The sequence below is a fragment of the Hevea brasiliensis genome, chromosome 16 (genome assembly GCF_030052815.1).
Source record: "Hevea brasiliensis isolate MT/VB/25A 57/8 chromosome 16, ASM3005281v1, whole genome shotgun sequence".
Lineage (NCBI taxonomy): Eukaryota > Viridiplantae > Streptophyta > Magnoliopsida > Malpighiales > Euphorbiaceae > Hevea > Hevea brasiliensis.
This window is the reverse complement of record NC_079508.1, coordinates 60174315-60196153: the sequence shown is the minus strand read 5'-3', so window position 1 is coordinate 60196153 and position 21839 is coordinate 60174315. Positions and strand designations below refer to the sequence as shown.

General features: G+C 31.8%; 4 protein-coding genes across 16 annotated transcripts in view; 3 read left to right on the top strand and 1 right to left on the bottom strand.

The window, feature by feature from the left end:
• The window catches only part of LOC110663506 (actin-related protein 2/3 complex subunit 1B), a 37032-nt gene extending 34338 nt beyond the window's left edge, over positions 1 to 2694 (top strand). For all 12 annotated transcript variants that reach the window (XR_009144918.1, XR_009144916.1, XM_058138205.1 and 9 more), the window contains one exon: positions 2420 to 2694. Coding sequence is in view for 10 of the 12 variants with exons in the window: in XM_058138205.1 (XP_057994188.1) it covers positions 2420 to 2430 (11 nt within the window). In the remaining 2 variants the exon portion in view is untranslated. The remainder of the gene's footprint in view (positions 1 to 2419) is intronic.
• A 652-nt stretch (positions 2695 to 3346) lies between these two features.
• LOC110663505 (probable LRR receptor-like serine/threonine-protein kinase At3g47570) lies at positions 3347 to 6889 on the top strand. Its single transcript, XM_058138682.1, has 2 exons — positions 3347 to 6332; positions 6504 to 6889. Exons 1-2 carry the CDS (start codon positions 3608 to 3610, stop codon positions 6887 to 6889), a joined length of 3111 nt encoding a protein of 1036 aa, XP_057994665.1. The 5' UTR covers positions 3347 to 3607.
• A 1193-nt stretch (positions 6890 to 8082) lies between these two features.
• LOC110663503 (uncharacterized) lies at positions 8083 to 11356 on the bottom strand. 2 transcript variants are annotated; one of them, XM_021822816.2, is made up of 4 exons: positions 10911 to 11356; positions 10446 to 10584; positions 8638 to 8723; positions 8083 to 8432 (listed from the first exon to the last, which is right to left on the bottom strand). In XM_021822816.2, exons 1-4 carry the CDS (start codon positions 11178 to 11180, stop codon positions 8304 to 8306), a joined length of 624 nt encoding a protein of 207 aa, XP_021678508.1. In that variant the 5' UTR covers positions 11181 to 11356; the 3' UTR covers positions 8083 to 8303. The 2 variants fall into 2 exon arrangements, 1 of the variants encoding a protein (XP_021678508.1); XR_009144937.1 differs by having other exon boundaries at positions 8211 to 8432; positions 8524 to 8723.
• A 3788-nt stretch (positions 11357 to 15144) lies between these two features.
• On the top strand, positions 15145 to 17450 carry LOC110663502 (heat stress transcription factor A-4a-like). Its single transcript, XM_021822815.2, has 2 exons — positions 15145 to 15892; positions 16228 to 17450. The coding sequence occupies exons 1-2, from the start codon at positions 15674 to 15676 to the stop codon at positions 17269 to 17271; spliced, it is 1263 nt and encodes a 420-aa protein (XP_021678507.2). The 5' UTR covers positions 15145 to 15673; the 3' UTR covers positions 17272 to 17450.
• Positions 17451 to 21839: the final 4389 nt, after the last annotated feature.

The following is a 21839-nucleotide window of genomic DNA, read 5'->3' as shown; positions in this document are numbered from 1 at the left end:
ATTAGTAATCTTATTTATTTTATACTCATTATATTCATAATTTCATTAAATTTATTCACTTTCATTTTTTGTTGCCCAAGTAACCTATGCTGGATGACTGGACTGGATAAACGGGTAAACTGACACTGGGTATCAAGTACCTCGGGCCGTCACACCATCGGTCACATATGTATCTCCCGGTGTGCAATGAGCGACTAATGGTATGTAATAAATATTAGGCACAAGGCCAAGTATCATCATAATGTCAGAATGGCTAAAAGCCATGAAATCACAGAATGGCATAATGACATGTGCAGTACTGCTAACTGAATCATATTGGCATGCCAACCTACCAAAACCAATCTTACTGGGTGTACTAGGGCATGTTACACTTTTTAATTGTACAATTCTTAAAATTTAAGTTTAGGTGTTTTATTCATTTCATTAGTCAACTAAAATGTTGACTTTTGCATAGACAATAGGTACATTGGTTTTAATACTCCCAACATATCACATTTTGCATTCTAAAATTATTGGTATTGGTTGCCAATACCATTTCTAAGCTTAGTGTTAGTTATTCAAAATTTTCATATTTCAAACCTCATATTTAATGTTCTATTGGTCATTTGTACAGTAGGAATTTGGCAAAATTGTCTTCATGAAAGTTGTTTCTTATTTTGTCTAGTTACATTTTCTTTTTTGAATCACTCCATTTGGAGTTTTGTAGCTCAAGTTATAGCCTAAACACCATAACTGGCCGGATTGGACAGAATCTAAAATTCTGGGCAAAACTGGTTCTGCCAGATTTGGTAACCTAAGTTTGGTTAGCAATTTGATTAGGTTATGGGCAGAATTTGGATTTATATTCCTCATGAAAGTTGTAGGTCTATGTCTCAGCTTTCTGCTGGTAAAATTTCAGGTCAATTGGACCTTTCTACACTGAGTTATGACCAAATGAATAGACACTGTTCATTTGGTCATTTTACCCAGGCAGAATGCAAGTCACTCGGATTAGGGTAATTTTTAGGCCAACTTGGTTTGATTTTCTGGGCAGGGTTCCTTCACCAATGTGGTGCCATTATGTGTCTAGTTTCATGTCTAATTAGCCTTGCACCAATTGAACCTCTACAACTCCATTTATAACTGCCCAAACCTGCTGGACTCATGCTCAGTCCTGCAGGTTAGCCAAGGCAGCTCACCCATACACAAATGTCAAGTCTCAACTCACTTTATTTCTTGTTTACACACAACTAAATAGTCACTAATTGATCATTAAAACTTATTTTCATCCTTACATGAACAAAGTCTCAAGTTTGTGTCCAAACCCTAACCTCCAAACTTCACATCTCATGCAAATACCACCATCCAATTATACAAAGCATATAAACAATGCAATACACACTAGTAGGCAGGTGTAATCAACTCAATTCAATAAAACCACTAAGCTCTCATTACTGGCCGAAATTTTGGTTCTTCATTTAAGCATAGTTTCATTCATTTTCCATGAAATTCCATCTCATGTTAACTTAATTCTAAGAATTAAAGAAGGAAGAGGTTTAGAAATTGCACTAACCTTCACTTAGTCACTTTCCAAGATTTAAAAACTTCACTTTCTTCCTTTCTAATTGCTGCACAAGGCTTGCTCTAGTGGTAGGGATAATTTTTAATGAAGGCAAGTTAGGATTTTGAGGTAGCTTGATGGGTGAACCAAAGCTTGGAAAAGCATTAATGGAGGAAGAGGATGGAGGTGCTAGTTCGGCCAAAGGAAGAAGATAAGGAATTCTGATTTTTTTCTTTCATTTGCTGCCCATTTATTTATTTTAAGTGAGTGCTAGCCATGTGTCATCATGTGATTGGTTAAAATTATTTTAATGACATCATAATGATGTCAAAATTTCCATTTTCTTTCATTTTCTTTCCTTTTTATTTTCTATTCATTTTTAATTAAATTTTTAACAATATTTATTTACATTTTGTGTCATGATAATTATTTACTTAACTGAACAAGTCAGTCAAAAATCATCTCTGAAGACGAAATGACCAAAATGCTCTTCGTTTGACTTATTGAGCCAAAATCGTTTGTACCGATTAAAAAAATTTTCTAAGCATTTTCTTGGCATTCTAATGCCATAGAAACATCAATAACTATTCTCTAGAGTCTCAAAAATTATTTTATGAATTTTCTCCCGGGTTTAGGGCTTCTAGTTGTGAGGACCGCAACTTTCCACTGGGTTACCTATCGCTAGGGCACCGGCTCATTTAACTTGGTTGTATTTTATTTCGAAAATTTTTTTAAAATTTTTCTTATTAATATTTGAGTTAATTATGGTTCCTCATTTTAGTTTAAATATTTTTCCGAATGTTCTAGCTGTCCGGACCGACACTGGTCACTGGAACAGTAGAATATACGGAGTTGCTACAAAGAGGGTGTTGCAATTGGAATATCTCTGACCTAGTATTTGGATACTGGAATGTGCTTTGCATATCATTTGGCAATTGGGAGTGAAGAGTGTCACCTGTGACAGGTATGGGAACATGGTTTCCGGTTCCTTGTTTTTATGGTGTGTGATTGGGGTAGGTATGGCTAGAAAATTGATGTAGTTCCAGAGATTAACGGCTGCTCTTGGGGTACATGCACCTTCACTCGTGATCCACTCTTCATATTTTAAGATAATTGATTTTTTCTGAGTGTAAAGAGCAGTGATGGTGGGAGTATTCTATCATTCAACTCTATTTCTCTGCGTAGTCTGCTTGTGGTTTCCTTAGAAATGGGGCCACCAAGCAATTGCGCCATAATGGTAGACTTTTCAGCGGTAAAAAATCTTGTATAATGTTAACATATTCTAATAAAATATATAAACTAGCAAGCAAAGAAAAGGCACCATACCCCCACCCCCCACTCTTATTTATGTTTTGAAGCAAAGTAACAAACTTGAAGTCAAGAAATGTCTGCCTTGAGCAAATTCCTCAGTCAATGAAGTTTGTTCTTTAATAATAAATTTTATTAGTTGAATTGAATTTTTAAAATTATCTTTTTTTTAACTTAAAAAATTTGCTTTAAAAAACTTAGAAAAATAATTTCTGTCGATTAAAAAACCTTTTGAACATGAAAATTGATTGCATCAAGTTCAACTTGATTGACTTTTCTTCGTTCTTATAACTTTCTAATCACACTCCCCTCTCTTCCTGGCTGCCATGAAGCTAATTAATTGGCCTATATTTAGGACTTAATAATTTTTTACTTCTAATTTGGAGATTGGACATAATTTTCTACTATTTTTATCAAAAACTTCAAACTTAATTTTAAATTCTTCAAATTTCAACTATATATTAAATTAATGGATTTAGTCTGCATGATAAATTTGACCTTACCTTGATATAATTTTTCCTATTAAAAACAATGTTTTTTGCGGTTCATTTGACTTTCACAATCATGCTAGGCATAACGTGCGCTGGGAGCCCCAAAATAAGTTTTAGGATGTATAGTTTTGACTTTCATGTGTGAATACTAGCTAGCTCTTCTGTTTTTAAACCTGAATCTTCTAACCCCGCATGCTTGATTTTGTGCTGATACATCGAGATTGTCCCTTGGATGTTGACTTGAGCACTATAAAAATTCATTTTATAGATGAATAATATTGCAGCCATCACCAGCACCAAATTCTTCTCTCACATGAGCTCAATGCAGTCTTTCTCATCTCTTCCCATCCATGCCATTGCTTTTCTTTTGTGCATATTCTTGCTCACCTCTGCAAGCAATGGCAACGACACTGACCAACTAGCCTTGCTAAAATTCAAGGCAAACATTAATCAAGACCCACTTGGAGTCTTAAACTCCTGGAACGATACCACCCATTTCTGCCAGTGGCATGGTGTTTCATGTGGCAGCAGGCACCAAAGGGTCACAGCATTGGACCTCCGATCCCTCAAGCTCTCAGGTTCCATATCCTCATTCATTGGAAACTTGAGCTTTTTAAGGGAATTGCGTCTCCAGAACAACAGCTTTGGTGGTGAAATCCCTCCACAGATTGTCAACCTTCGCCGATTGGAGATACTAGCTCTGCACAATAATTCCATTGCTGGCAAAATTCCTGCCAACATATCTAGATGCACTAACCTCATTTCTTTCAGAGTGCACTACAATCTGTTGGAGGGAGGCATTCCTATGGAGCTTGGAGTCTTGTTAAAGATTCAGTATCTTTCTCTAGCTCACAATCGTTTCGTGGGGACAATTCCTCCATCCTTGGGGAATGCAACTTCTCTTCAGATATTCTATGCCTATGAAAATACTTTGTCTGGTGACGTCCCTGCTACTCTATGCCAGTTGAAGAATCTTTCTATACTAGCTTTGTCTGATAATCATCTTTCTGGTAATTTCCCACCTTGCATTTTCAACGTCTCTTCACTGATGACTCTAGATGTAGGAGCAAATCTTGTTCATGGTAGTCTTTCATCAGAGTTAGGAATTTCTCTTCCAAATCTGCAATTCTTTTCCATTTCCCTTAACCAATTCACTGGTTTCTTTCCTGCTTCCTTATCGAACGCCTCGAATCTACAAGTGTTTGAGATAGATGATAATAAGATTGTTGGTAAAGTTCCTTCTTTTGAAAAACTATACATGATCAATTGGTTAACGATGAACTCTAACCATCTGGGTACTGGGGAAGCTGATGATGACATGACTTTTTTGTCATCTTTGGCTAATGGCACCAATTTAGAGTACTTGGATTTAGGCTTCAACAACTTTGGGGGGAAGCTGCCTGAACAAATCAGCAACTTCTCAAGAAAACTCTCGGTACTAGTCCTAGATGAGAATCAAATATTTGGAAACATTCCTCCAGGGATAGAGAACCTTGCCAACTTGAAACGTTTCAGTGCCTGGCACAACAAACTCTCAGGCGTCATTCCATCTACCATTGGAAGGCTTCAAAGCCTGGAAATCTTGTATCTTACAAGAAATAATTTCTCAGGTTCTATTCCACCCTCTCTAGGAAATTTAACCATTATAGATGTACTAGGTTTGGGTCAAAATTATCTTCATGGCAACATCCCTGTTGGCCTGGGGAATTGCCAAAGATTAAGTGTATTGGATCTTTCTGGGAACAATTTAAGCGGTACCATACCTCCACAAATTATAGGCCTTTCCTCATTCAAGTATACTCTTCTTGACTTCTCTTTTAACCATTTCACTGGAGTTCTTCCTATGGAAGTAGGAAGCTTAAAAAATCTGCAAAATTTGGATGTTTCTAATAACATGTTGTCTGGTGAGATTCCTAGTAGCCTTGGAAGCTGTACAAGTTTAGAAGAGTTACTCATGGAAGGTAACGCTTTCCAAGGGCGACTTCCTTCATCTTTGGGTTTGCTTCAGGGTCTTCAAAAATTAGATCTTTCTCGTAACAATTTGTCAGGGCAAATTCCAGAGGCTTTGGCGGGCTTGAGATCATTGGAGATTTTAAATCTATCTTACAATAATTTTGAGGGGGCAGTACCAATGAAAGGAGTTTTCACAAATGCTAGTGCAACTTCAGTAGTGGGAAATGGAAATCTCTGTGGTGGTATACCTCAATTTCATTTGCCTAAATGCCCTACTTTTAATAAGCCAAAGAAGAGATTGAGTCTCCAAATGAAGATAATAATCTCTGTGATTTCTGTGCTTTTAGGCCTAATACTTGTGCTTACGTATTTGTTTTTAAGTCAGTTGAGGAAGAAAAGAAGAGAAATTGAATCAAACTCTGATGGAAATGCACTATTAATGGTGTCCTATCAGAGTCTCAGAAATGCCACTAATGGATTCTCTTCAGCAAACCTGATTGGTACAGGGAGTTTCGGGTCCGTATATAAAGGTATTCTAGGTGAGGAGGGAATGGTTATTGCTGTGAAGGTGCTTAATCTTATGCATCAAGGAGCTTCTAGAAGTTTCATAGCTGAATGCGAGGCCTTAAAGAACATTAGGCATCGAAATCTTCTGAAGTTAATAACAGCATGCTCAAGTGTTGATTACCATGGCAATGATTTCAAGGCTTTGATTTATGAGTTCATGCCCAATGGGAGCTTGGAGGAATGGTTACATCCAAATCTTGGATTAAATGAGGCAACAAAGAGTCTAAATCTTCTTCAAAGACTAGATATTGCCATCCATGTGGCTTCTGCACTAGAGTATCTTCACCACTATTGTGAATCAACAATAGTTCACTGTGATCTCAAACCGAGCAATATTCTTCTAGACAATGAAATGATAGGTCATGTTGGTGATTTTGGGTTAGCAAAAATATTTCTTGAAGGCACCCTCCAACCTTCAACCAATCAATCAATCTCCACTGGAGTAAAAGGAACCATTGGTTATACTCCTCCAGGTAAATATAAATGTTTTTTCTTTTTTTTTTTATCATTTTTCAAGACAATTTGACATGCAAACACGATTGCATTGACAATTTTTTTTTTTAAATATCACTTTATCAAAGTTATATTTTGCATATGTCTTAACAAATGGTTATTTGATGATATGATTTATTTTTGAATTGTAGAATACGGCATGGGAAGCGAAGTTTCGACATATGGTGACATATATAGTTATGGCATACTTTTATTGGAGATGTTTACAGGAAAGAAACCTACTGATAGTATGTTTGGGGAAAATTTGAACCTTCCTAATTTTGTCAAGAGAAGCCTACCTGAACAAGTGGCGCAAAGTATAGATCCGATTCTTCTTCAAGAGAACAAGGTCACAAATAGCACTCAAAGTAATTGGAGAAGTATAAGAAATAATGAAATTCTTGAGTGTTTTACTTCAATATTTGAAATTGGAATCGCTTGTTCAGTTGAGATGCCATCAATGCGCATGAATATTAGTCATGTTGCTACTCAACTTTCTTCTGCAAGGAAGAAACTTTTTGGAATGCAAATACGATAGAAGTTTAAAAAAAAAAAAAAAAAAAAGAAGCCTATAGGGTTCTTGCGACCTTATATGGAATTCTCCATTCAACTTCAATGAAGTAAATGTTTATTTAATCTAAAAACATAATGGATCCTACTAATTTTTCTAATATGCTGAGTGAAAGTGGATGTACAAAATGAGACATACACAGCTTATTTGTAAGCAAAGAACTTCTTTGAAGCCAAGCCGAAGCCCAACTCATGTTACATATCATGAAAATCCCATATCGAAGAAGCACGAAGAAGACGCATTAGACAACAGATATAAATAAGAAGCATCAAGCCTCTTCCGAACAAGAATGCCTGGACGGGGTCAATGGGTGATCAAAGAGGCCCATGGCCTAGAGCGGTGATTTCCATTGCACTTGGTAGGGGTGCTGGTCTAAGGTCTCCCCAGCGTGCGAGGGTCTTATGTCATATAGTCTGATTGACATTGTTATTAAAAATTATTATTAGAAAATGTTAAAAAATTAATTAAAATTTAATTTAATTAGTTTTATTTATAAAAATATTAAATAATTATTTTTAATAACATTTAAAGTGATATTTTTATTTAAAAAATTAATTTTAGATTTTGAAACTTAATACTAACAGGGATATAATCATCCTACTTTTAGGATAGAATCAAAGAGATTTTTCATGCTAAAGAAAATCATTTGTAAATGGCACTATGACGATTAACGTTGATAAATTTGAGATGTGCATTTCATTTGCGAATGCATTTTCCTTTCTGTTTGATTAATTTTTACAAAAAATGTTTGTCAATTAGGCAGCATTTCCATTATTTCAAATGCAAATTTCTTTGCTCTTTTGTCTCAGAAGAATGTTTATCCTCTTCAAAGTTAAATGTGAATTGACATTAGAATTACTAGCTAAATATATTATTATTATTATTATTATTATTATTATTACGAATCCTTTGCTACCTCTAAAGGTAGCCCCCGCTTGAGCTAGGATAAGTTTACCGCATTCTAGGATTGTTTTGGATGGAGGAAGCGCCTCCAGATTTGGTTCTTTTTGTTCTTGATGCCTTTGCTGCCAATTTGGCCTTAGCTATGAAATTATATATTTTCAACAAATAATAAGCCACAGGCGGCTATGATTGACATGGGATTAGAATTGATACATTCAAAATTTTGAATCTTTTTCAGTATTTAAAGAAGAAAGAGAGACTGTTCAAGTTTTTATTGCACTTCACTTAGGACATGAACAAAATTTAGCATCAAGCCCGTTGTTGAATTTCCAAACCGAGTTCCGCATACACGGTGACCATGTCTACTCAGAATCCAGTATTCAGATGACGGGAAACAACAAATATTGATAAATAAACTACCTTTACAACTCAGAATCCAACAACACAGATTCAGAAAACCAACCTCTTTGTATCAAGTCTACTGATTCTTCTTCAGCGTAGACGTAGAAGTTGATGATTTAGGATCTTGATTAGAAGTTCTAATAATGAAAAGGAGTGTTTCTACAAGCATTCCACACACTAAACCAAGAATCCCTCCAGCAGCACTCTGGATTAAATGGAAAGAATGGCATCAATATCAGCTCAACCAGAAAATAGAAAAGAAGAATTGAGATCAGTAACTTAGAATGTACGCTCACATGCAAACGGATGACAAGGGAAAAGCCATATCATTGAGGTGGCAAATAGCTCGGTCTCTCTCTCTCTCTCTCTCTCTCTCTCTACACACACACACATGTGGGATCTTATCTTACCATTGCAGGATTGTGGCCAAACAATGCCCTGAATGCTGCATATCCCACAAGGTAGCCAGTAAACATGGTAAGCGCAACATGTAAACCTGCGGAAGTTAAAGAAGGCCATAAATTCAGAACAACAAGATAAAGATGCAAAATTTGAAGTTACAGAAGTCTAGAAAAAAATAATTCTACATTTAAGAAGGCCATAAAAAGTGAAATCTAAGGCCAAATGATTAAAAAAAATCATTAATTAAAAGTTTTAGCCAATCTTTTTAAGGCATGTTCATTGTCCAACTTAGCACAATGACATAATCAATTAATAATTAATATTATTTCATTTTTGGAATAAGCTTTAATAGCTTACAGAACCTAAACCTTTGCATATCTTTTCAATTTTGACCATGGATTTAAATCACAGTTGCAGCTGTATTAATGGTTATGATCACATATAAAAGAAAAAGGGCTATCACGAGTCATTGCCATAACATAACCGTAACGGTACTATCATTATAAAAAATTTGTAAAAATTTTGCAAAATACAGAAACTAATTTACAAAATAAGGTAAAAACAAGAAATCCAACTAATTAAAGAGCATAAATCCATTAAATAAAGACATTGAATCTATGATTTATAATAATTATTAACAATTAACTCAAATACCTAAAATAAAGATATAATCTTATCACCACCAAGTAAAACGAAAAATTTATTTGAAATAGGGTGAAGAATACTCCTTTCTCGTTTATTTTTTGCATGATGCTAAGGAATGAAGAACTAATTTGAATGGCTTAACAATAAAAAACTGCTATCCTTTCTCACATGTTATAGTAAAAGAAAGGGAGATAAAAAGAAACAAAAAAAGAAAAACCAACTCCAAGAAGAGAACTTTTGCCATCACTTTGCCAATCCAACAAAAATCAACCCATAGCCTCTGTCAAAACCTTAGATCTTCAACCCATAGCCAAAGAAGAGACCAGCAACTGCCAGGACACATGCAAAGCAAAGGAAATCGAGGTAGTTGCAAAGGTGGGACTAGGAGCTGAAGTATAGAAAGATTGTTGAAACTGGGGTTGTGATCAGAATTCAGAACAAGAGTGATTTCATTTCACATGTTTCCTTGCTCTATTGTACACTAGCAATACCCCTCAAAATCCATATGCTTTTTATTTATTTTTTTTTTACAATCCATGTTTGGAAGATAAATTATGAGAATTTAACTTCACAATTATGGATTTGAAGTATGAAGACCACCATAAATTTCAAATGGACTTCACCATTTTCTGTATCCTAACCATTTCACCAAACTCTACTTAGTCTCATGTAAATGTTCCTATTCCCTTGAAACACCCTTTCTAATCTCCAGCAATTCTGCATCATGCAATGATCCAACTAATGAACTAAGACTATTTTAATCTATATCATCACAACCTAAGAAGCAGAGTGAGACAAGATAAATAACAACTTAACTCAACTCAACTCAACTAAGCCTTTATACAGAAAATTTGGGAGTCCAAAAATTTAAGAGTCGACTATATGGATTAGCTTACCACACTCTAAACGATTTTGGGGTTAAATACTCAAAAATATGTAATGCTTATAGTTCATTGTGTCCAATATATATATATATATATATATATATATATATATATATATATATATATATATATATATATATATTCATCTTCTATATTCTAACGAATTCCAAATTTTATTAAATAACAAGTAATGAGTAAACCATTCAGAGTAGAGTAAAAATTAATATCATATTATCATATTATAGTAGGAATTTCGGATTTAAGCTTGCAAGTACAGTGATAATTACCAAAACCAAGCTGATCCTTGTAAGAGGAGAAAGGCTCATTCTCATCCTTCTTTGGCGTAATATCCTTAACAAGCTCTTGATATGCATTCCTCTCGGCCAATTCTTGGAGTTTCTTCAGTCTCGCCTTTAATTCTTCACTCTATGTCAATCACAAAAAAAGGTCAAAAAAGGGAAAAAAAAAAAAAAAAGTAAACAGCAAAGCTAATTAGACCAGTACAATACATTTCATTTGGTGTTGCGGAGAAAATTTCATCATTTAACTTTTTCATGAATATTTCTACACATATCTTACATCGCAATTTATACAAATACATTCAATGGAGCAATTATGCTTTTTTTGGTTATCAATAGAATAAAATAAAAACAGCTCAACGCTGATTGGACATAACTTTTCAAATTTTCCATTTCGTTTTACCTTTCCCACGAACCAAACAGAAAAATGAGAGAGAGAATTAAAAGGCTTACCTTTTCCCTAGGTTTAGGACTGTTGAAGATGAATTGGGATCCAGAGAAGAGGCGGATCAATTCAGGGCGGGTGGAGGGGTCGGATGCGATCCATATGCTACGGAGAGATCTGTAGTGTATATGATTTTGAGAGATGAGAGTGGAAGCAAGGTCTCGTAGTTCATGAGAAAGGTGTGGTTCTTTGGAAGCTGAGAGAAGAAAGGAGCGAATGGGCTCAGTAGGCGATACAGTCAATCCAGGTGAGCTAGGTGGGAGGGTTTTGTTGTTCATTTCTCATCTATCGGTTTTGTGCTAGTGAGAGAACCAAGGCGATCATCCTCTTCATCTAAACTTTGCTTCAATTTTGTATTCTATTTATTTATTTATTTATTTATTTATTTTAGCTTGAGAAGATTTCAGAGAGTGGATGAGAGGAAAGGAACGGCAAGAAACAATATGCACGAGAGGGCAGCGACAGCCGACATGGAATGGGAAAATCAGAGAAGAGTCCTTTTACCTTTTTACCCTCCCTTCAAACGACGCTGTTTAGAAGTTTAAGAAAAAAATGGGAAAAAACGAATTACTGTTATGATTTTAAAATAATATCAATTAAATTTAATTTAATGATATTAAATTTATTTTTAAAAATTATTAAATATAAATTTCATTCGAAATTCAATAAAAAATTTAATCAACAACGGTAAAGCACATTTATTAAATTAACAAAAAATTTAATTTTTTCTGTGCAAATATCTTATTTAAAAATTTAATAAAAGATATTTATAGTTAACATAATTAAATTATAAAAATGTTTTAGAAATAATATGAGTTTATTTATTTAAAGTTCTTTGATAATTCAACAGTGAAAATTTAAAAATAATAATAATAAAATATAACATATGCTTTTAATTATTAATTTTTTAACCATTTAATCGTTCAGCTTCAATTGATAATAATGAATTACAGGCTATCGATTATTAATAGTCAGTTGCAACCATTATTATTAAAGAGGTAGTAATATGAAAATGGATGATACGAAATAAAGAGAATAGAAGAATAACCAATAACCAGAGCAAAATATAGAAATCGAATTGGATGCATGAGAGCAATTTCATTAATAAGTTATTAATTTTATTTCAAATATATTAATTTTTTATGTAAAATTTTTTTATTTAAACTGATTTTAATTTTTTGATAGACTTAAATTCATAATAAATTAAGTTTATAAAAAAAATTCTTGCTAATATGTGCTTCATATATGAATAAAATATATTTAAAATTTAAATTAATTATTCGAATAGCACCACATTCAAATTTAGATGGATATAAATTTCATTCTGCAATAATGGCAAGAAAACGGGAAAAAAAAAAATTGTAAATGATTGGAAACTATGACTGATTTTGACTTTGATGCATGCTTCAAATTTCAATACCCTAGTTATTGAGTTGTTTTTCTACGTTAAGTCTAGAAACGCGAGGGACTCATGTTATTCTTCACAGCTTTGATAAGCCAAACTGCTGTTAACGCATCAAAGATTCATGAAAAAGAATGAGAATGACACTGCGCATGCGATGAATTTAGAAACATGGAATGAAGAAATAGCACCAGATGAAGCCATGTATTAGACTTACAGAAACTCGGCAGAGACAGTGTCCCTGTTGACATCAGAGGGAAATGGCCACACAACCTGGTATGAGATCGCATTGGAACCATGGGAAGGAGGTGGGTGGGAGAAAAGTCCTCGCTGGGAGCGAAGTGGGCAGCAATCATGTTTATTCTTCGTCTCACTGCTTCGATCTCCATTTTCTTCTTCTATCTCTTCTTAGACTTACTCATTCCGAAGAGGATGATGGAATTTTAATGATGAGGAATGGAAAGGCTAAGATATTTTTTCCGCTTTTAGAGTGGGAAAAGAACATCAGTGGGCCCGCGGGTCCAAAATATCTTCTTGAAGATAATTTTTTTTTATTAAAAAAAACTTAAAATGCTAGAAAAAAATTATAAAATACTCTTAATACATGTCAAAATAATATTTTTTCATAAAAAAAAATAAATTTTTCATAAAAAAAATATTTTTTTATAATACAAAGAATAAATTTTTTATCATTATAAAAAGTGGTATGTATATGTATTATGTACAGTTACATAATTATAAAAAATATTATATATTTATTGAATATATTCATATAATTATAAAAAATAATGTATATATATTAACTACATTTAATAATTTCTCAATTTTACGAATTAAATTATATTGTAATTGATTATAATTAATTTATATTATAATTATTTTGATAAAATTAGAAATAAATTGTATAAAATACACAAAATATCTTTTTAATTAAAATACTCTTATAAAAAATTTCATTTTAGTTATTTATAATTTTATAAACTCACATACTTAAATTATTCACTTCAAAAATTTCATCATTAATAGAATAAAATTTACTATATCCAATTATTAATCAATTACTTTATCTCCAAATAATAATGAGAAATCAATTGAGATCAATTAAAATTGAATATAAAAAATTAAAAATATTTGAATCTTCAAGAAAAAATAATAGAATACCCTTATGTCATCCTTAAATTCTCATGAGACATGTAATTTTGTTTTGTATTTATTACTATATTGTTAATTTATACTTTTTTAATTGTTATAAATTTGTTACTATAAATTTTTTTTTAATTGTGTTGGAAAATTATAATTTTTTAATTTTACTTTTAAAGGTAATTTAGAAATGAGCATAAATAAATTTTAATTATGAAATTATATTAAATATAAATTATATAAAATTTAATTAAATTTTATATTTTAAATTATGCCATATTAAGTAATGAAATTCACTTCAAATTAATTCTGACTAAAAATTAAAAGTTTATGAAAGAATTGAGCCAAATACTATGTAAAGAAAATATCTTTTTTGTAGGTCATGAAAAGTGGTGCCGTAATTTATTCTGATTAATAATTTATAAGTATATTGAAACAGAGTATTATAATGGTCAAAATAAATTTATTAATAAAAATTAATAAATTATTCCAAAAAAGTAAGAATATTTTATATTGTAAAGAGTTCAGTTCAAATTTAACCATATGGATTATTTGATTATTATTAAAAAATTAAATTAAATTAATTGTAATTATTTTAATAGAGAAAATTTCAATTATCAATCTGACGGAGTTTTTTTATTTTTTTTTTAAAAAAAGGGCATCGGTTATATGTAAAGCAATAATTAAAATTATAATTAATAATATTAATTATAATTTTAAGAATAATACATTTATTATTTATAATATTTTGTTTTAATCTATAAAGTCTTTAGTGGTTTTGAATATTAATAATATAAATTTATTTTATAAATAATATATAAATTAATATCAAAATATTTATAATTATAATATTTTAATTAATTCAATTATAATTGAATAATTAATTAAAATTTTCATTTGATTAGAAACTTCAATTCGATACGATTGATTTTATGCCCACTCTGCAAAACAATCTCCACTAAGAGACTTGGCTCATTTATAATGATTTCCACTTTAATGGAAGCCTAGCCTACCTCAATAAACAATCACCTTAAAAAGTCAAGGTAAAGGGGAAATGAATTGACATGCAGTTAAATAATTAGCTGTAATTAGTGTATATATATATTTACTCATTAAATAATTAATTTAAATTTTTTATTTTTAAAATATAATTATTTTTATATAAATATATAATAATTATTTTTTGAGTACATTAAATATATTTTATAATTTATCTGACGCACATAAATAAATCAAACTATAATTATTCTAGCAAAGCTTATAAAACTATAATTAGCACTATTAATTATTAGATTTATACTAATACTACATAAATTAATAGGTGATCTATTATTACAGTCATCACTTATAATTAACAAAAAAAATTGAAGTAATTTCTCCATGGATATTATTGCATGTGACATGATGAAAAAGTCGGAAAAAATGGATTTTATTGTGAGATCCATTATTAGGTCCAACATCATATGAGGGGAAAAAATCAGAGATACCAATTCCATTCCGAGGGAGAGGGTCATTTAGACTTGTTGACTTTTTACCAGATTTAAAAAAAAAATTGCTGACCAGTCCTCCCTGTCTTCGTTCAATGTTTGAAAGTTGAAAGGCTAGGGCTGCAGTCAAAGCATTACCACTTTCCATCAACACAACAACCGAAGCACCTACTCTCTCTGTGTCTCTATTTTTATATATATATATAACTATGGATTGAAAGGAGAAATACAGTATGCTCTTCTCTTGGCAGGTCTCCAATAGTTTTGTTTCTGTTGAAAAATTTTAGCTTCTGTATCCCTTCCCTTTCTCAAGTTTCAATTCTGAAGTGCTATTCTTCTATTATTATTATTGTTAAATGGTCAAAAGCCTTGATTTTCATTTTATTTTCCTAGCTTTTTCTCCAAGTTCTGCAATTTCATTGGTCACAACTTCCCTCAGAATAATAACATCTCCCACTTTCCAGTTCTTAATCTTTACCTGCAATTGCTATTCATTTTCTTTAATCTAAACCCAGAATCATTTCTGATTGAATTTGACAGAACCCAGTTGCCTTTAGATTCTGATCCCCATCTCAATTCTGGTTTTCATTTGGCTACTGTCTATTGTTTATGTTCTTTCTCAATCTTGGTTCGATCTTTCCATTAGAGGGAGCTTTAGCTTTGCTGGTGTATGAAAACAGAGTTTCTTGGCATACATAATATTTAGCGTATTAAGGTTTTGACAGGAAAAAAAAATAAAGGCATGGATAGTTCACATGGAAGTAGTTCCAATGCGCCGGCTCCTTTTCTGATCAAAACATACGAGATGGTTGATGATACGTTGACCAACTCAGTGGTGTCTTGGAGCGCCAGTGGCTGCAGTTTTGTTGTGTGGAATCCACCTGAATTCGCTCAAGATTTGCTTCCCAATTACTTCAAGCACAATAATTTCTCAAGTTTTGTCAGGCAGCTTAATACTTACGTAAGTATTTGTCTTATTTCATTTGTTAAGTTTCAATCTTTCTACAAATCTGCATTGTTTAACTTGGAACTGCCCTGTTTTTAAATGCTATCCTGAAAGAACCTTGGAGGCATTTGAGATTATTTTCTTTTGTCATTTTTATTAGCTATTTTAATTCTTGATCGTAAATACGCATACTAATGGCCATTGGATTAATAGCTTAATAATCCAGTCGTAGTATAAACAATAGGTTCAAAAACCTTGCTTGCCCTCTATCACACTTGCACAATGTACAATTTACAAGGTTTTATTGAATTTTCCCTGCTGAAAATGAAGATGGTTTTCTGCTTGAGCAGGGATTCAGGAAGATTGACCCTGATCAGTGGGAGTTTGCTAATGAAGAATTTATAAGAGGGCAGAGACATCTTTTAAGTAATATTCGCCGACGAAAACCAATCCACAGCCATTCAATGCAGAATCAAGTTAATTACTCTCCACTGACTAAAACAGAGAAAAGTGAATATGAGGAGAAAATTAAGCGACTAAAACATGAAAATACATTTCTTCAGCTGGAGCTACAGAGACATGAAACAGAGAAGCAGGCCTTGGAGTGTCAAATTATGCCATTAGGGGAGAGATTGCGGGGTATGGAGCACAGACAGATTCAATTAGTTTCTTTCTTGGCTCAACTTGTAAAGAAACCAGGATCTGCCTCTATTCTCATGCAGCAATCAGAATACCACAACAAAAGGAGGAGATTACTTGAACTTGATCACCTCATTGGAGATTACAACATGAAAGAGAAGCACAGTTTGCGTTCGGAAGATTCAACGATGAAGTTTGAGTTAGTTGAGAAGTTGGATTCATCCATAAAATGCATTGAAGATTTCTTTTATGGAGCAGCGGAAGCTTTTACTCAAGATATGCAAGATTTCGCCTTAGCATCGCAGCCTTCACCTATCCATGTTAGGGAGCCAAGCACGTCTTCCATAGATGGAGAAACGTGCTCACCTATATCACATCAATCTTCACTGCATTCTATGGATATTCCTTCATCTCCTGAGCTACCCGCATGTATCAATCATGTCAACAGCCCAAAATTTTCACCTGAATCTCCACAGTTTGATGCAAACTTCAAGCCCGCAACTAGTACTAGTGCTCCTGTGGTTGAAGCTGTAAAAGAATCAGAATTAGAGACAACAGATTCATCTACTCCCACAGGTGCAAACGATCATTTCTGGGAATATTTCCTGACTGAGGCTCCTGGTTCTTCTAGCACACAAGAACTCGAACCTGGGTTCGAGCGAAGAACAAGTGACGAGAGACTTTGGTGGAGTGCGAACGCCATAAATGATCTTACCAAACACATGTGGCACCTTGCACCCGCTGAAAGAACATAATGTTGTCGTTTGGGGGTTGATTCTTGCAACTCTGCTGCTAGTCCTGCTAGTTTGCTTGTATATTAAGTTACAGAAGAGGTAGAATTGTTGTAGTGATTGTAGATTACAGCTAGAATACTGGACATTCTTACTGATCAAATTTTTGTAGTGCATATCAGATAATTGCCGATTAGTTCTCATGTTACTTTGCACTTTGGATGAGCTTTCGGTAAATATGGCGATTGAAACAAAATTATTTAAAAGTTTTTTCGAAAAAAAAAAATCTCTCTATAAGCTAGCAGTAAATGTAAGGCAAGATTTTTATTTATTCTATTTATGGAATAATACGCTTTATTATATAATTTTTTTATCATGATAACGTAATATAAATTTTAAAATAATGAATAAAACTCTATATAATAACGACTTTTAAGATTAGTTTTTAGTATTTTAATCCTAATCAAAACACTATCTAGTTTTTAGTATTTTAATTCTAATCAAAACACTATCTTTTGTATTATTCTAGGGAAAATGTTAAGAGATAGTTACTGAAAATTTATCTTGTTACTTTTAAAAGTTGAGAGAGTTTTTTTTTTTGTATTTGGGTCAATAAAATTATATCACTATCTTTATCAAATACTTTTATTTTATTACCTATATAAATGACTGATTACTAGTAATTAATATAATAAAATAATTAATAATTACTAAAATAATTAATAACTACAATAATTATTAATATTACGAATGTTAATATTGCGAATAAAACCTAAGATGATGTTAAAGACTCAAAAGCATAACAAATTTAGTAAATTATTAATTCATATAAAATATCTGATGTGAAATAGTTAATGTAATATATAAATTCTACTCCTTTACACTCCAAGCGGAGAGAATTCTCCCATCTCATTACCCCTGAAGATTTCCTTTACCCCCTTTATTTGATTTTTTTCATTATAATAATTTTGTAATCTCGTTTTACTAAAATAGAAATATTAATATACTACTCATTAAAAATAAACTCAAATTACATAATTATACATAAAAATTATATATATAGATCAAATATTCCCATGTATCATTGATTAATTATTTAGTTTTTATTAATTATGTGACACCCCTTGTCCGTTTACAGTGTAACCGAATAAGACATGTCACACAGTGTGCCGAAACATCTTATCTTATTTCAAATTATAGTTCTTGATTTATTTATTAAAAGCCCTTAAGTGAAGTTTATGTCATTTATGCCATTTATTGAAATTTTTAATTTATTTGGGATTCTGAAAATTTTAAAGAAAATCCGCCAGAGTGCCGATTAAATTTTGAGAAAACAATTCTTCGAAACTTGTTAAAAACTCTTCCACTATATTCTTCAAATCTCAACTCCAATCAACTTCAAATAAATTTCATCAAATCTCAATATTACAAATCATAATTTCATTGCAATTCATAATTTCATATATAAACAAATTCATACTCAAATTTTAAAAATCAAATATAGAAATTTCGTTAATTGCATAATTTATATTAATTACAGGAGTTTACAATTCACATGGCAAAATGAAAGTCTAAGTACAAAATACAAATACAGAACAAGATCCTAGAGTCCTACCAAGAATACTGCAGAAGTGGTGATACTGTACACTATGCAGATCCAGATGCTCACTCAGTGTGAGGTCTGCTAGGCTCTCTATCGGTCTCACTAGTACTTACGCGTTGCAAAAGCGACACGTTAAGCAATATAGCTTAGTGGTACAAATATAAAATAATAAATAAATAAATAAATAAATAAATATACTGATATTATATTATCATTTCATGCATAATGAATTTATGATAATTGTTCATAATAGTATAACTTTTAATACATTATGTGTTCATTATCTTGTTATAATTTATTAAGTCTTATTTCAGTTACCCAAGTACCCTATACTAGTCGATTGGACTAGATAAATGGGTAAATTGACAGTGAGTATCAAATACTTCGGACCGTCACACCATCGATCACATAGTGTCTGTCAAGTGTGCAACAAAATGGCTAACAAGCTATATAAGCAATCAGGCATAAAGCCGAATGTAACAATCATAGCAAAATGGTCATAGGCCATAATATCATAAAATGACATAAAATATCACAAATCACGTAATGGCAAAAAGCCATATGTAGTACTGCTATCGGAACCTATCAAAACCAATCATACTAGACATACTAGGGCATATTACAAAATTAATTATGCAATTCATCGCATTTGATATTTAGGAGTTACTATTCACCTTGCTAGTCAACTAACATATTGACTTTTTTCATAAACAATAAATATGTTAGTTCTAATGATATCAACATACCACATTTTGAATTCTACTATTGTTGGCATTTATTGCAAATTTCATTTCAAAGCTCATTAACAGTCATTTCAAATTTTCAGATTTTATGGCTTATTTTTACTATTCCATTGGACATTTCTACTGTAGGAATTTGACTATACTCTCTTCATCAAAGTTATTCCTTATTGTGTCTTCTTTAATTTCCTTTTTGAATCACTCCATTTAGAGTTTTGTAGTTCAAGTTATGCAATTTTTCCCATTATTGGCCGGATTGGCCATTACCTGTAATTTTTGGGCAGAAATTGGTTCTGTCAATTTTGGTGTCCTGATTTTGGTGGTCAATTTCATTAAGTTATGGTCAGAATTTGAGTTGTTTTTTTTTTTATTATTTATGAAAGTTGTTCTAAATTGTCTAAGTTTTCCATGGTCACAAAAATCATGTCATTTTGACCTTTCTACACTGAGTTATGACCATTTGAACAAACACTATTCATTTGGTCAATTTTCAGGTCTAGCAAGTTCATTGCCCGGATTGAGGAAGATTTTAGGTCATCATAAGTTAGTTTTCTGGGTAGGGTTTCTTCATAAAAAAATGTGGCTTTATATGTCAAATTTCATCTCCAATTGACCTTGCACCAATTGGAGCTACACAAGTCCAATTATTATAGCCCAACTACACTGTACTCAAGTCCATAAATTTTGGCACCATAGGGGCGGCATACCAAATCAAATTTTCATGCCACAATTCACTTTATTTTGTGGTCAAACCTACCAAATGGTCACTAATTGACCATTAGAACACCAATTGAGCATAAATTCAAACAAACCCTAATTAGCCCCAAACCGTAATTCTCAAAGTTTCCAATTTCTTCACACATTCACAAATTGGTTCTCTAACTTATATATACTTATCAAATTCATCATCAATCATCTTAATTTAATTGAAATTTCATACAACCCTAACCTACATCATGGCTATCGAAAATTGAAAGATGCTTTATCATGCATATTTTTGTTTCATTTTCACAAATCCTAACTCAATTCATAGTCATAACAAGAAATTTAAAGAGAGAGAAGAAGAAGTTGACACTAACCCCACTTAAGAGATTTTCTCACTTCCAAATCCTTCACTTTCTTGGCTGCCAAACACCTTCCAAGAGTAGATAACAAGTTTTAATGAAGGAAAGAAGGGGTATTATGGTGGGAAATCAAAGAAGTATGAAGAGAGATGAAAAGGATTTTAATGGAGGAGAGAGACTCAATTTCGGCCATGGGAGAGATAAATGAAGAAGAAGCTGATTTTTGGTTGTTTTTATCCTCTTTTAATGAGTTTGCTTAATTGTGATTGGTGAGAGAGTTTTTAATGACATCGTGCTTATGTCATTATTTGATTTTTATTTCATTTATTTTTTTGTTTTTCTTTCTTGCTTCTTTTACTTATTTTTAATAAATTTTTCATCAATATTAATTCACAGTTATGTCATAAATCTCACTTACTTAAATGGATAAGTTGTTCAAAAATCATATTTGAAGGTAAAAATGGTCAAAATGCCATTCGTTTAGCTTATTGAGCTAAAATCGTATGTACCGATTAATTTAATTTTTTTTGTATTTTCTTAGCAATTTATTATTATCGAAACCTTAATAACTCTTCACTGGAGTTCCAAAAATTATTTCACAGGTTCCCCTCGGGTCTAGGGTTGCTAATTGCTTTTACAGTCGCTTCTCATTTAGTCACCCGTCACCGGAGCTTAGGCTCATTTAATTTTAGTGCATTTCATTGCTTAAATTTTCTCTTAATGTTTCTTACTATTATTTGGTTTATTTATGATTCATCAATCTAATCTAAATATAATTTCAGACATTCTATCTAAATATAATTTCAGACATTCTGACTGTCTGGACAGATATTAATCACCGAAACAGTAAAATGTATGGACTATCTAAAGTGAGGGCGTTGTAAATTATTTTCAATTTTAAATCCAAATATTATTAAGTATTAGCAAAAAAATATTTCAATTTAAAATCCAATCAAATGTTGCCATTTGTCATTTATTTTAACTTATTGGCCAAATAACTAAAATGATTGATTATATCAAAATTTTTAATTTTAGATAATTTAATTATAATTTTTAAAATTAAAGAATTTTTATTTAAAATACAAAAATTAATTTGAGGAATTTTAATTTTTTTATACCTAGATTGCCATGTGAGATGCGATATTATATTTTCTAATTTTTTTATTTAATGTAAAAAATTAAAAT

Bases quoted from the DNA above. Each gene is read 5' to 3' on its own strand.
- LOC110663505 (XM_058138682.1), top strand. From the start codon at position 3,608: ATGAATAATATTGCAGCCATCACCAGCACCAAATTCTTCTCTCACATG. The intron at 6,333-6,503 runs GTAAATATAAAT...TTTGAATTGTAG, and splicing joins CATTGGTTATACTCCTCCAG to AATACGGCATGGGAAGCGAA.
- LOC110663503 (XM_021822816.2), bottom strand. From the start codon at position 11,180: ATGAACAACAAAACCCTCCCACCTAGCTCACCTGGATTGACTGTATCG. The intron at 8,724-10,445 runs GTAATTATCACT...TAACTTCCGCAG, and splicing joins CAAGGATCAGCTTGGTTTTG to GTTTACATGTTGCGCTTACC. The intron at 8,433-8,637 runs GTAAGATAAGAT...CATTTAATCCAG, and splicing joins TTGGCCACAATCCTGCAATG to AGTGCTGCTGGAGGGATTCT.
- LOC110663502 (XM_021822815.2), top strand. From the start codon at position 15,674: ATGGATAGTTCACATGGAAGTAGTTCCAATGCGCCGGCTCCTTTTCTG. The intron at 15,893-16,227 runs GTAAGTATTTGT...CTGCTTGAGCAG, and splicing joins TCAGGCAGCTTAATACTTAC to GGATTCAGGAAGATTGACCC.